This window comes from Silurus aristotelis (assembly GCF_946808225.1).
Source record: "Silurus aristotelis genome assembly, chromosome: 14".
Classification (NCBI taxonomy): Eukaryota; Metazoa; Chordata; class Actinopteri; order Siluriformes; family Siluridae; genus Silurus; species Silurus aristotelis.
In genome coordinates this window covers 18,336,932-18,351,666 of record NC_139587.1, presented here as the reverse complement: position 1 = coordinate 18,351,666, position 14,735 = coordinate 18,336,932, and the positions used below count along the sequence as shown (strand labels likewise).

The 14,735-nt window shown below is 41.4% G+C and overlaps 1 protein-coding gene, 1 long non-coding RNA gene and 1 pseudogene across 3 annotated transcripts in view; all 3 read right to left on the bottom strand.

The window, feature by feature from the left end:
- Positions 1 to 14,735, bottom strand: part of LOC310737361 — a 75,777-nt gene that overhangs the window by 24,853 nt on the left and 36,189 nt on the right. The window lies entirely within an intron of this gene.
- Positions 1 to 14,735, bottom strand: part of LOC310737338 (tubulin beta-4 chain-like) — a 79,025-nt pseudogene that overhangs the window by 44,822 nt on the left and 19,468 nt on the right. The gene's annotated exons all lie outside the window — the stretch shown is intronic.
- Positions 7,150 to 13,611, bottom strand: LOC310737334 (tubulin beta-4B chain-like). Its single transcript, XM_083561634.1, has 5 exons — positions 13,473 to 13,611; positions 13,084 to 13,192; positions 8,929 to 9,039; positions 7,640 to 8,726; positions 7,150 to 7,225 (listed from the first exon to the last, which is right to left on the bottom strand). Exons 1-4 carry the CDS (start codon positions 13,527 to 13,529, stop codon positions 7,666 to 7,668), a joined length of 1,338 nt encoding a protein of 445 aa, XP_083417760.1. The 5' UTR covers positions 13,530 to 13,611; the 3' UTR covers positions 7,150 to 7,225; positions 7,640 to 7,665.

Genomic DNA, 14,735 nt, shown 5'->3' with positions numbered 1-14,735 from the left:
AATATCACATGGTCCTAAGTATTCAGACCCTTTGCTGTGACACTCATATATTTAACTCAGGTGCTTTCCATTTCTTCTGATCATCCTTGAGATGGTTCTACACCTTCATTTCAGTCCAGCTGTGTTTGATTATACTGATTGGACTTGATTAGGAAAGCCACACACCTGTCTATATAAGACCTTTCAGATCACAATGCATGTCAGAGCAAATGAGAATCATGAGGTCAAAGGAACTGCCTGAAGAGCTCAGAGACAGAATTGTGGCAAGGCACAGATCTAGCCAAGGTTCCAAAAAGATTTCTGCTGCACTTAAGGTTCCTAAGAGCACAGTGGCCTCCATAATCCTCAAATGGAAGACGTTTGGGACGACCAGAACCCTTCCTAGAGCTGGCCGTCCGGCCAAACTGAGCTATCGGGGGAGAAGAGCCTTGGTGAGAGAGGTAAAGAAGAACTCAAAGATCACTGTGGCTGAGCTCCAGAGATGCAGTCAGGAGATGGGAGAAAGTTGTAGAAAGTCAACCATCACTGCTGCCCTCCACCAGTCGGGGCTTTATGGCAGAGTGGCCCGACGGAAGCCTCTCCTCAGTGTAAGACACATGAAAGCCCGCATGGAGTTTGCTAAAAAACACCTGAAGGACTCCAAGATGGTGAGAAATAAGATTCTCTGGTCTGATGAGACCAAAATAGAACTTTTTGGCCTTAATTCTAAGCGGTATGTGTGGAGAAAACCAGGCACTGCTCATCACCTGTCCAATACAGTCCCAACAGTGAAGCATGGTGGTGGCAGCATCATGCTGTGGGGGTGTTTTTTAGCTGCAGGGACTGGACGACTGGTTGCAATCGAGGGAAAGATGAATGCGGCCAAGTACAGGGATATCCTGGACAAAAACCTTCTCCAGAGTGCTCTGGACCTCAGACTGGGCCGAAGGTTTACCTTCCAACAAGACAATGACCCTAAGCACACAGCTAAAATAACGAAGGAGTGGCTTCACAACAACTCCGTGACTGTTCTTGAATGGCCCAGCCAGAGCCCTGACTTAAACCCAATTGAGCATCTCTGGAGAGACCTAAAAATGGCTGTCCACCAACGTTTACCATCCAACCTGACAGAACTGGAGAGGACCTGCAAGGAGGAATAGCAGAGGATCCCAAATCCAGGTGTAAAAGACTTGTTGCATCTTTCCCAAAAAGACTCCTGACTGTATTAGATCAAAAGGGGGCTTCTACTAAATACTGAGCAAAGGGTCTGAATACTTAGGACCATGTGATATCAGTTTTTCTTTTTTAATAAATCTGCAACAATGTCAACAATTCTGTGTTTTTCTGTCAGTATGGGGTGCTATGTGTACATTCATGAGGAAGAAGAATGAACCTAAATGATTTTAGCAAATGGCTGCAATATAACAAAGAGTGAAAAATTTAAGGGGGTCTGAATACTTTCCGTACCCACTGTTGGCCCCAGGGTGTCACGAAAGCTGTTAGGTGTTTACTCTCCTTTGACACGAACCCCTGATGGTAGGCCTTCCCCTGATCTAATGACGAAAACAAAGAATTACCACCAAGGCTGTCCATGATGTTCTGCACCCTCGGATTTGGCTGTCTATCTGGGTGAGTCTTTCTGTTTAGGTCCTAATAATCAATACATAAATGGAGGATGCCATCCTTCTTTCTTATGCACATGATTGGAGAAGAGTATGAGAAGTTGGATTTTTCAATCCAGCCCTGTGCTATGAGGTCATGTAAGTATTCTTTCATCTCACGATATAGAGGCTTTGGTACAGACATGTAAGTACGATTGACTGGTTCATCATCTTTAAGGAAGATGCTCAATTGCAAATTTCTGATGCACCCAATGTCATTGTCTGACTTAAAAAAATAAATGGCACTCTTCTCTTTACATTTGCTGTACTACCTGTCTCTGGTGTTTATTCAGATGGCTGACATCGACGGGCGGGACCCATTCATCCGGACTGGTGTTATCGTGAAGTTATCTGCAGTCTGGATGTGACATACCCCAACAGAGGGAGGGTTTGCTGGCACCTCAAACATACTAGCAGGGAAGACATTCTTGACAAGCTGTAATGTACCGATTGGGGTCTGGCCTGTGAGAGTTACATCATGATCCGTGTCATTGTACACCTCAATCGTGATATTTGTTGGAGCTCCTTTTCTCAGCCTCACTAGACTGTCTGTGAATTCAAGCCCATCTGGCCACTGGGGGTTCACATCAGGTTAAAAAAGGAGTGTGCTGTCCTCTTTAACTGGCTGCATGTACACTCGGCATGAGACCCGCACAGTACTACGTTTGGGAATGCTAACATGCACTTTCGCAGTTTTTACTATGTATTCACATGAGCTCTCTGCACTCACAAGTTGGATAAATGTCTGAACTTTGCTCCTCTTTAAGCTGGGGAATGCAGCTTTCACAGTTCTCTCCAAAGTTTTGTTTACCGTGTTTGGTTGTGCCTGCTCAATGAAGTTCATGATTTGTTCTATCACATTAAAACCGATGATAGGCTGTGAGAGGTTCTGACCCCTCGCTACGAGCATAGTAATGACAAGTTCAGCTTGGTGCGATGGCTGTGATAAATCTAAATATCACTTCAACATATCCAATATAGGGCAGTTCAATGCCATTGGCAGCCACAAGGTTCAATGTATGTGGAGCCTCAAGAATACTGGAAACATCTCTCAGTGGGACTTCGGGTAAGTAATCCTCTTTCCACACTTCTTCAATGACATACCTGAGAGCCTGTGTCCCACAGTGCTTGAAATTGTTGGCCGTGCAGGTAACACTCAACGAGACATTGCCTCCCAACTAATGACATCACAGGGGAATGCTGATTAAATTGGGTTCTGCCAGGGGTGTGAACACTTATGGTCATGTAGGAATTTGACACTGACCTATGTGAGTTAATACAGGTTTGCTTGTGTTCAGTCCAATGGTGAGTTTGGCAGTTTTTAGAACAATACAGTACCTTTTTACACTGTGAACAAAGCTTCATTTGGTTCTCTGTTCTTCCACAGGCTGCACAGCTTTGGGACTGTTCAGTGGATCTGGTTACTCCATGTCCCACGGAAGTAACCCCTCTCCATTTAAAAGAACTCTCTCTTAAAGTCTTAATGCCACGAATTCTGCATCCTGCCTGGAAGTGCTCACTACTGCCACATCTAAAGCAATGCATGCAACGGTCCTCTGTTCTTTGCTGCTTGACAATTGAAGCATTTTCTTGCTTGGGAACAAGTAGCTGGTGTATAATATATTGTCGAGGCATATACTGGGGTTGAAATTGAGTGTTCACTTTTGTTTGGTTGGCAGCTGGTGATGCCCAATATGGTTGCACTGGACACAGAACAATTTCTCGGTCAAAAGCACTGTGGTGAGGCAAAGGCTGTTTGCTGCAATGATTCCCGAATGTGAGCTATTTCAGCACCGAGTGTTTTTAGTGATGCTACATCAGTTCTCAGTTCTTTAAGTTCTGACAGCACACTGGAAGATGGTTTTGGCACACTGAAAGTCACACTGGGTTTCTTATCAGTGGTTTCATCACTGGACTTAACTGAATGGACAACAGTAGTGGTGTGCTGCACATTGGTTTTCTTTTTCTTTTGTCTTTCTGCCTCATTAGCACAAGCAATCTTGCCTCATCTGTGGTTTTCGTATCACGAAGTAGGGGCTGCATGTCTACTTTAATGCGGTCACTTTGAAGACCAGTGAGTACAGTATGTAAGAACAAGCTCTGCACTAATGCTGAATTGTATTTGAGGCCTGATTCTGCTTCTTGAGATGCAAACAAGATTTTCTGACGCAGATCCAGAACACGCATTAGGAAACTCTGAGGTGTTTCTTTGTTCCCTTGGCCTTCAGAGGTAAATTGCTTGTAAAGTTCGGTTGCACTTTTTTCCTGGAAGTGAGAACGCAGAATTCGTCTGTGTAGGTAAAGTCAGGTTGGGCTTTCCTTCTAAATAGCTTCATAACTGTTACCCAGGGGAAATGGGCCGAATGACTGCATCACAAATTTCACATTCTGGGTAGCCTCTGCTCAGACCGTTCTCAATCTGGTGTGCCAAACTTGAAAAGGTCAATTTCTCTTTTTGACCTGGCTCACCGATTTGGCCAGAAATTTTTAAATCTTTGCACCAAGGTGAGCTTAAATGTTGGACATTCACTAAGGGTGCAGCTATTTGTGGTTGAGGCTGCACAACGGTTTGTTTTGTGCTTAATTCGTCCAATTGTTGCATTTCACTCAATTTTTGTTTCATTGCACACTTGAGTTCATCCAACTCCTTTTGCAGTCTCTTTTTCTGTGAATTGGCTTCGCCCTGTAGACTCATTTTCTGTGACTGTACTCAGTTCTATTATTTTATCTCTCACGCTTAACAGTACAGATACGCCACCATCTTCTAGCTCTTCGATGTCTTCTTCAAGATGTTAAAGGATGTGAGAGATAAGAGACATGCGTGATTTAGATGGGACTTTTTCTCGATCGGATATGTTCAGGAACTCACAAACATTGAGCAGTTGGTCTTTGGATAGAGGATTTAACATGCCGATGACCTCAACTTGCATTTCCTCTAGCACTGTTGTCATTTTGGACACGAGTGGACCTTTTCACCGAGTAGTGGCTTACTTGAGACTGAGTGAACTTGTCTGTTTCACCTGATGATCTCTGTGGCCTTTACTGCAGGAACTCTTTCCACTCCACTGTTGATCTGGGTTGTTTTAGGGGATGTACTGCATCAGAAGTTGTCTGCCAGGTAAGCAACGACCACCCTCTGAAGAGTAGATCCCAGCGGTGTCTCCAAATGTTTTACCTCTGAAAAGAGGGAGATGAAAAATCATGAACATTCGGATGTTTCCCCACTGCAAACTTTATGTAGAATCATATTTTCATGACAGTTGACAATAACAAATAATACACTTTGCCAAACATAAATGGTCTTCTCTCTCATTTTACACATTTTTACAATACTTGTTAATTATATACCCTTTTTAGTTATTTATATATAATTAGTTATTTATAATCAATAATACATTAATTAATACAGCTTTTTAGAACTTGCATCTGAAAAAACATCAATATCTTCAATTATCCCCAATATATTCACCTTTTTTCAGCAAATCTACCAATCAACACTAAATTAACAGGATTAAACATTTAATACAATGCAAAGGTTAAACTCTCTCTGAATATACAGTGACGAAAATAAGTATTTGAACACCCTGCTATTTTGCAAGTTCTCCCACTTAGAAATCATGGAGGGGTCTGAAATTGTCATCTTAGGTGCATGTCCACTAATAAGAATCAATAAAAATCCAGAAAATCACTATATATGATTTTTAAACTATTTATTTGTATGATACAGCTGCAAATAAGTATTTGATCACCTGTCTATCAGCTAGAATTCTGACCCTCAAAGACCTGTTAGTCTGCTTTTAAAATGTCCACCTTCACTACATTTATCCTCCTAAATTAGATGCACCTGTTTGAGGTCGTTAGCTGCATAACACCTGTCCACCCCATACGAACAGTAAGAATCCAACTACTAACATGGCCAAGACCAAAGAGCTGTCCAAAGACACGAGACAAAATTGTACACCTCCACAAGGCTGGAAAGGGCTACGGGGAAATTGCCAAGCAGCTTGGTAAAAAAAGGTCCACTGCTGGAGCAATCACTAGAAAATGGAAGAAGCTAAACATGACTGTCAATCTCCCTTGGACTGGGGCTCCATGCAAGATCTCACCTCGTGGGGTCTCAATGATCCTAAAGAAGGTGGGAAATCATCCGAGAACTACACGGAAGGAGTTGGTCAATGACCTGAAAAGAGCTGGGACCACCGTTTCCAAGGTTACTGTTGGTAATACACTAAGACGTCATGGTTTGAAATCATGCATGGCACGGAAGGTTTCCCTGCTTAAACCAGCACATGTCCAGGCACGTCTTAAGTTTGTCAATGACCATTTGGATGATCCAGAGGAGTCATGGGAGAAAGTCATGTGGTCAGATGAGACCAAAATAGAACTTTTGGGTCATAATTTCACTAAACGTGTTTGGAGGAAGAAGAATGATGAGTACCATCCCAAGAACACCATCCCTACTGTGAAGCATGGTGGTGGTAGCATCATGCTTTGGGGGTGTTTTTCTGCACATGGGACAGGGCGACTGCACTGTATTAAGGAGAGGATGACCGGGGCCATGTATTGCGAGATTTTGGGGAACAACCTCCTTCCCTCAGTTAGAGCATTGAAGATGGGTCGAGGCTGGGTCTTCCAACAGGACACTGACCCGAAGCACACAGCCAGGATAACCAAGGAGTGGCTCTGTAAGAAGCATATCAAGGTTCTGGCGTGGCCTAGCCAGTCTCCAGACCTGAACCCAATAGAAAATCTTTGGAGGGAGCTCAAACTCCGTGTTTCTCAGCGACAGGCCAGAAACCTGACTGATCTAGAGAAGATCTGTGTGGAGGAGTGGGCCAAAATCCCTCCTGCAGTGTGTGCAAACCTGGTGAAAAACTACAGGAAACATTTGAACGCTGTAATTGCAAACAAAGGCTACTGTACCAAATATTAACATTGACTTTCTCAGGTGTTCAAATACTTATTTGCAGCTGTATCATACAAATAAATAGTAAAAAAAAAAAAAATTCATACATTGTGATTTCTGGATTTTTTTTTTTTTTTTAGATTATGTCTCTCACAGTGGACATGCACCTACGATGACAATTTCAGACCCCTCCATGATTTCTAAGTGGGAGAGCTTGCAAAATAGCAGGGTGTTCAAATACCCATTTTCCTCACTAAGTCTTAAAAATACCGTATGGAACTCAAGCGAAGCGAACACGCACATTAAAAAATAAACACAAACTTCGATATGAAACCAGCCAAAGAGCTGCGTGTTGGCCACCCCTGGTATAAGTAAAAACCATTAAAGACACATTGAAATAGTGCCAGTGGATAAATAACAACAACAACTTCTGTCCCTGGTCTACTCCCCAAATCTGTACATTTTTGCCACCGAGTGTATGAAACCTTTGCACAAAGACACTTCAACACTACAAACAGAAGGTAAGCAGTAAACACAGAGCATCATCTTCACTCCTCATTCAGTGTGTCAGCTCATACATTTTACGACAATTGCAGTACTTACTCACTGTGTGCCTTTTCCTTTCGATGTGCTCAGCTTTGTGGATCTGTGTAGAAACACTGATTTCGAGGGCCAGAAGCTGAAGACAGGAACAACAGATATGATCAAACCAATGCATCAGACCTGACTGATCTAATCAGCACTGAACATGCTGCCTGTTTTTACATGAACAGGAAGAAACAGCAATCTTAAGCAGATAATGGACCATAGTTCTTCTGGATGAACAGAAAAGGCAGAAAGAAGCCCCCTGAAAGCAGTTTGGGAAAAAAAGTAGATGAACAATAGTTTGATAATTCAAAAGGTTTGCAGTGTGACTACTGCAGTTATTCACAAGAATTAAACCAACTGAAACCTGAACAGAACCCTGCAACAGAGCCAATTGGTCACCTCTCAATTAAGAAAAAATAAAATGTTTTACCTTTTGGGGATTAATTCACTACAAGAAAAAGGACTGTTAAAATACATGTTTTATTGGGATTAAATAGACCAAGACCTTAGACGAAGCATCATTGAAATTGTTTAAGCCTGCTCCTCTTCTCCCTCCTCCTCAAACTCTCCTTCATCTTCAGCAGTTGCATCCTGGTACTGCTGGTACTCTGACACCAGGTCATTCATGTTGCTCTCAGCTTCAGTGAACTCCATCTCATCCACACCTTCACCTGTGTACCAGTGCAGGAAAGCCTTGCGTCTGAACATGGCTGTGAACTGCTCAGAGATGCGCTTGAACAGCTCCTGGATAGCAGTGCTGTTGCCGATGAAGGTGGAAGCCATTTTTAGGCCACGGGGTGGGATGTCGCACACAGCAGTCTTCACGTTGTTGGGGATCCATTCGACAAAGTAGCTGCTGTTCTTGTTCTGCATATTGAGTATCTGCTCATCCACCTCCTTCATGGACATGCGGCCACGATAAATGGTAGCCACCGTGAGGTAGCGGCCGTGACGTGGGTCACAAGCGGCCATCATGTTCTTGGCATCAAACATCTGCTGGGTTAATTCAGCCACGGTGAGGGCACGGTATTGCTGGCTACCCCTGCTGGTCAGTGGGGCAAAACCAGGAATAAAGAAGTGGAGACGAGGGAAAGGCACCATGTTGACAGCCAGCTTACGCAGGTCAGCATTGAGCTGCCCAGGGAACCGCAGACATGTTGTGACTCCACTCATGGTGGCACAGACCAAATGGTTGAGGTCACCGTATGTTGGAGTCGTGAGCTTCAGGGTGCGGAAACAGATGTCGTACAGAGCCTCGTTGTCGATGCAAAAGGTCTCATCCGTGTTTTCCACCAGCTGGTGAATTGACAGGGTGGCATTGTAAGGCTCCACCACTGTATCTGATACTTTGGGGGAGGGGACAATGCTGAAGGTGTTCATAATGCGGTCAGGGTACTCCTCTCGGATTTTGCTGATGAGCAGGGTGCCCATGCCTGACCCAGTACCCCCACCCAGGGAGTGAGTAAGCTGGAAACCCTGCAGGCAGTCGCAGTTCTCAGCCTCCTTACGCACCACATCCAATACAGAGTCCAACAGCTCAGCACCTTCTGTGTAGTGGCCCTTGGCCCAGTTATTACCAGCACCACTTTTTCCTGTGGAGAAGAAGCAATGAAGAATCATACATACAGAGCTACAGGAAGCAGAAAACAGCTGGCAAATTACAACAAGGACACAATCAGAATAAACCCAAATTTGACTGCAAAATAGATAAGACCATGTCAGATTTACTGGTTTGGGTTTGTATGATAAGGAAGAAAAAAAATGTAAACTATTAGAATGTCATGCGATAGTTACCAAAAACAAAGTTGTCTGGCCTGAAAATTTGTCCGTATGGTCCAGACCTCACAGAGTCCATGGTACCCGGCTCCAAATCCACCAGCACAGCACGGGGGACATATTTGCCACCTGAAAAGATTAAAATGGTAATATTCATTTAGATAGATAACTTTATTCCCAAGGGGGAATTATAATGTTACAGCAGTCAGTTCACAGAAAAAGTACCACAAAAGATGTAGAATAATATTAAGGCTAGGTATTACACTAGGTAACGATATTAAGGCTAGGTTTAAATTGCAAAAAATAAATAAACTACTTCAACAGGCTGCCAGTAGTGTGATATATATATTATAATAAATGATAATAATAATAATAATTAAATAAAAATATAAAAATACAATAAGCGCGTATCTGTTTCTGTAGTTTTGGAATGCCAGCGAGTATTTGGGCTTTCATACAGTTCATGTCCTGTTTGCCTTTCAATGACCAAATCCTTTATGCTTCCCTGTTATTTTCTATGAGGCAATAAACTGGCCATTACCCATAATTTCCAGGCTTTTAGAGTACCAAGAGACCAAAATAAAGTAATAGCACATGTTGTACAAACAGGCTGCAAGATTGTGCTATGGTTTGTTTGTCCAGAAGAAAAAGAATACCAAAAAAATGTTAACTAAATAATAATAATAAAAATAAAAATAATAATAATAAATAAATAAATAAAGCTGCAAGCAGCAATTGGCAGGGTTCAAGCAACTGAGGTACTGAAGGTCATAAAGAAAAAGACATTAGGAACATGACCACAGAGTTTCGTCGTAATACGACTCTGTTAACGTTGTCCAACAGGTGATCACATGTAATTCCCAGATGGCGGCCATGTTTTTTTAAGACACACAAATATCATCATGAAACCTTATGGCACATTGGACAGACACTGCGTGCGAAGTACCAAGTCGGTCGGATGAATGATTGCGTAGTTATAGCCGTTTAAGTTTTTTGTTCAGCACCACCAGGTGTCAAATTTTATTTTATTTTTTTATTTGATTAAGGATTGATCTCATAGACACGTCCACCAGGTTTGGTAAAGATATCTCATCCGTTCATGACATATAGCCATTTTTGTCAGTGACCCGCTTACTTTGAGCATTTTGGCGACCCTTTAAACAGTGTGTAGAAATTGGCAATATATAATAAATCCCAGTCTACTGAACATTGCTATACTGGTTTTGTTTCGATGGCACGAAAAACCTAGGACAAGTTTGCAAAAGTATGTTTTTTCCCAAAATTGAGCTCCACCATCTGGCCAAGTTTAAACTCTATAGGCCAGGGGTCACCAACGAGGTGCCCCAAGGACCACGTGAGTCAACCGCGAGCCTTTTATGAAAATAGCTGTTTCCTACATTGTAAAATCATTGTTGATAATTATTGTGCGAAATCATTAACATGATCATGTCTTCACATAGAATCTATGTGAAGACATGATCATGTTAATGATTTCTCACAATAATTTCACACAGGGGTGTCAAACTCAGTGTCAAAGCCAGCCCAACATACAATTATATCCGGCCCACGAGATGATTTTATATAGCTCTATTATTATTGTTATTAATGTCCCGGGATATGAAGAGCTAATAACAAACTACAGATCCCACAATGCAGCGCTTCAGCTGCCTTACCGAACGCGAGGCGACCTGGAAACATTTCAGCGTCAATCAAGTCGAGCTTCTGTTGATGTATTTAACCCTATTGTAAAGTTATTGTGAAACAGCGCCTCACAGTGGTGAAGAGAAAAGTGAATTCTAAAAACAGAGCCTTTCAAAACCGATGGGATTCTGAGATGTTTACTGACACTGCCGGTAAACACGTGTGTCTTATTTGTGGAGCGATTGTGGCTGTAATTAAGGAATTAAATCTAAGATGGAACTACGAGACAAAACATGAGGAGAAGCTGAAAAACCTGAATGCAGAGCAGAAGATACAGAAAGTAGAAGAGTTAAAGAAGAATCTGACATTTCAGCAGACGTGTTTCACCAGAGCAAAATCACAAAGTGAAGCTGGTGTGAAAGCAGAGGAGAAATCAGAGGCACATCAGCCGGTTATTTACTGAGGGAGAGTTTCTGAAGAGCTGCATGATGAAGTTGTGAGATGTCTGGTGTTTCACTGGAGAGATTTTTATGGAGATCAAAATATTTGAAGTTATTTAAAGTTTAAGTTGATTTATTTTGGAATAATATTCCTGTCTTTTTATTCAATATTTATGTTAAAAAAAACACTGTTTTAGTGTGTTCAATAAATGTTTATCCTGTTCGGCCCACGACCTAAAGTGTGCTTTGTTTTGGCCCCTGTGCAATCGAGTTTGACACCCTGATATAGATAAATATCGTTAATTATTAATAACAACATATAATTGAAGGTATATTGAGCAAATTTGTTATTTCAGAAGTGTGTATCAAACTGGTAGCCCTTCACATTAGTCCAAGGGTGTCAAATTCAAATTCACAATGGGCCAAAATTAAAAACTGGGACGATGTCGTGGGCCAAACTCAATATTTATTGAACAATTGACTGCAATTGTGCATGTTTTCTGTCTCTCCAGATGTTCAATCCTTTTATATGGAAACAAACTTTAGTTTTGCATAAACATTGAATCTGGAACAACCAAATTGTAATATTATAAACACATGAGAAATTAAATTTAAAATAAAAACACATCAGTGGTATTCATTTCATTTTCTCTCTCTCTGATACACATACATATACACACACACACACACACACACACACATATATACACACACACATATATACACACACACATATATACACACACACACACACACACACACACATATGTGTGTGTATATGTATGTGTATATATATATATATATATATATATATATATATATATATATATATATATATATATATATATATATATATATATATATAGACTTTCTAATTCCTTTATACAGGTAGTTATCAACTTGCGACCATTACGACCACAATCGCTAGCCGCAGCGTACCACAGTGCGTACCAGCTTCCGGCATCAGGTCACAGTACTGTACATATAGCTTACTCTACTAGCCTACTACTCTACCCAATCGTGGTCGTAAGTCTACGACTACCTGTAATGTAAATCTTTTTTTCACAGGGCAACAACAAACCAACCAAAAATAATAATAATTTCCTTCAATTAAAAAAACAATCTTTCAGCTATTAACAGTCCATGCCTTGGAGTAGAAAAAGTGCATAAAAGACATCATTCATTCAAGTTTAGTAGCTACACTCTGATTTACTCTGATTGGTTGAAGTCAGATACCTGCATCTCTTCTTAGATACAAGTGCATCATGTGTGGGGTTTAGGCTCTGAGCTGAGCATCATGTCTGGGTTTAGTCTCCGAGCTGAGGAAATCCTCAGGATTGAGTGAAGGTGTTCATTAGTGAGACTCCTTAGTGGTGTTTTGTTCATCTTCATTAAAGAGAACAGTTACACACACAGATATGTGCTGGTGAACACAGAGAGATTTGAGCAGCTTGGACACAGAGTTGGAGCAGTGTGTCAGGGAGGAAATATGGAAACTGTGCAGCACACACAGAGTCGTACTTTGACTTGAGCTCAATCAGCTCCATTCGGAGGTTGGTTGGTGCGCTTTCCACGTCAACCACAAACGGATTACTGAGCAGTTCAAATCTGCATTTCTGGGCTTCAAAATCGGTAAATCGCCGTGTAAATTTAGCGCTGAGTACGCAGAGTTTTTCAGCGGTCTTGGGATTTGTAGTATTAGCGTTGTATGCGTTATATACTGGCGGGCCAGCTTTAATACACATTTGATATGATCTCGCGGGCCAAATATAATTACAGCCAGATTTGGGCCACGGGCCTGAGTTTGACACCCCTGCATTAGTCGGTACCCAAGAAGTAGCTCTCGGTGTCAAAAAGGTTGGTGACCCCTGCTCTAGGCCTTATGGGTTAGTCTGCACGATCAATTTTGGGCTGAACAATAATAATAAATCACTACACTAAAAATAGGGTTTTGTGCTTAAACCCCTAATATTAAAAATAATCTGAGTAATTATAAGAGTGATGATTTCCAAGCACCACTAGTAAACATGTAACTACAAAAGAAAATGTAAAAAAAACTTTTTAATATATATATATATATTTATTTATTCACCAGTAGCTTCATTGTAGTAGACATTAATCCTTTCTAGCTGAAGATCACTGTCACCATGGTAACTGCCTGTTGGGTCAATCCCATGCTCGTCACAAATTACTTCCCAGAACTAAGGGAACAAAATCAATTGTAAAAAGAGAGAGGAAAAAATTAAGTCTTCCTATTTAGTCTCAACCACTTGTCAACAAATAACACTCATTGGATGACTGAAAATCACAGGAGTCTGTCTTCTTAAGTCTACAAAATCATTTCAATCCGCTGTCGCAAACGATGCGGACAAAAGTTTCTCTCTCAGCTTCAATTACAGTTGAACATGTAGTTAATCGAACAGCGAGAGTGTAAAAATGTGGTGGTTGTAAGTCAGACCGAAGACAATGTTCATTTCTTACCTTGGAACCAATCTGGTTGCCACACTGTCCTGCTTGTAAATGAAGAATTTCCCTCATTGTTGGTCGTCCAAATAAAACCAAAAACAAAAAAGCTTATAAGCTTCTATACTTCGTTCTCTCCGGCAAAACTAAAGCCAGAACGTCACAAACACGGCTATTTACACGGTCAAAAAATCAGCCAAGAGCTCCCATTGGTCGCCTTACGCCATAGACCCGCCCCTCCAGCGATTTAATTGGTGAGGCAAACATGACGCGACTATTGGCTAAAAGGGCATATACTCGCTTCTGATTGGCTGGTTTCTCAACAACGTTTTGAAAGGAATACACATATGCAAAGGCATTCTAAAAAGATAATATAGCTGCAAGCAGCGATAAGCGGGGTTCAAACAAATGAGGTACCGATAATCATAAGGAAAAAATACATTAGGAACATACCCACTTAATTTTACTGAAAAAGCGAACTTCGTAGACCGTAAACGTCAATAGGCATTTTTGTTGGTTGGACTGAAGGATTTCAAATATCTGAAAGTTTTGAGTCTAAGAGGTATGTTGTATGAGCTATGGCCAGAAAAGTGTGCAATTAATTTTTTAACTGTAGCGCCCCCCTTTGGCCCTCTGGGTTGATACTGTGTGCATACTATGTTTACGGCCATACCACTCTGATAACGCTCAATCTCGTCTGATCTCGGAAGCTAAGCAGGGTCGGGCCTGGTTAGTACTTGGATGGGAGACCGCCTGGGAATACCAGGTGCTGTAAGCTCTGTTTACAGAATTACATCGGCATTCAGGGACAGGCATTAAGCTGGTTTAAATCCTACCTGTCCGATCGTTACCATTTCGTTGTCTTAAATGGAGAGTTATCCAGGGTAATGCTAGTAAAGTATGACGTGCCACAAGGTTCAGTTCTAGGACCCCTGATTTTCACAATATACATGCTTCCCTTAGGAAATATTATTAGAAGGCATGTAATTAGCTTCCATTGTTATGCTGATGATACCCAGCTATATATCTCAACAAAACCAGGTGATACAGCTCAATTAGCTTGCATAACCGAGTGTGTAAAGAAATGAGATTGGATGACCCATAACTTTCTACTACTAAATTCTGATAAGACGGAGATTTTGCTCATCGGCCCAAAAAACAGTATACAGAAGCTCCAGCATCTCAACCTGCATTTAGACGGATGTTCTGTAACCACTAGTTCAATGGTAAAAGACCTGGGAGCTATTTTAGACAGCAACTTGTCTTTTAATAATAATATCA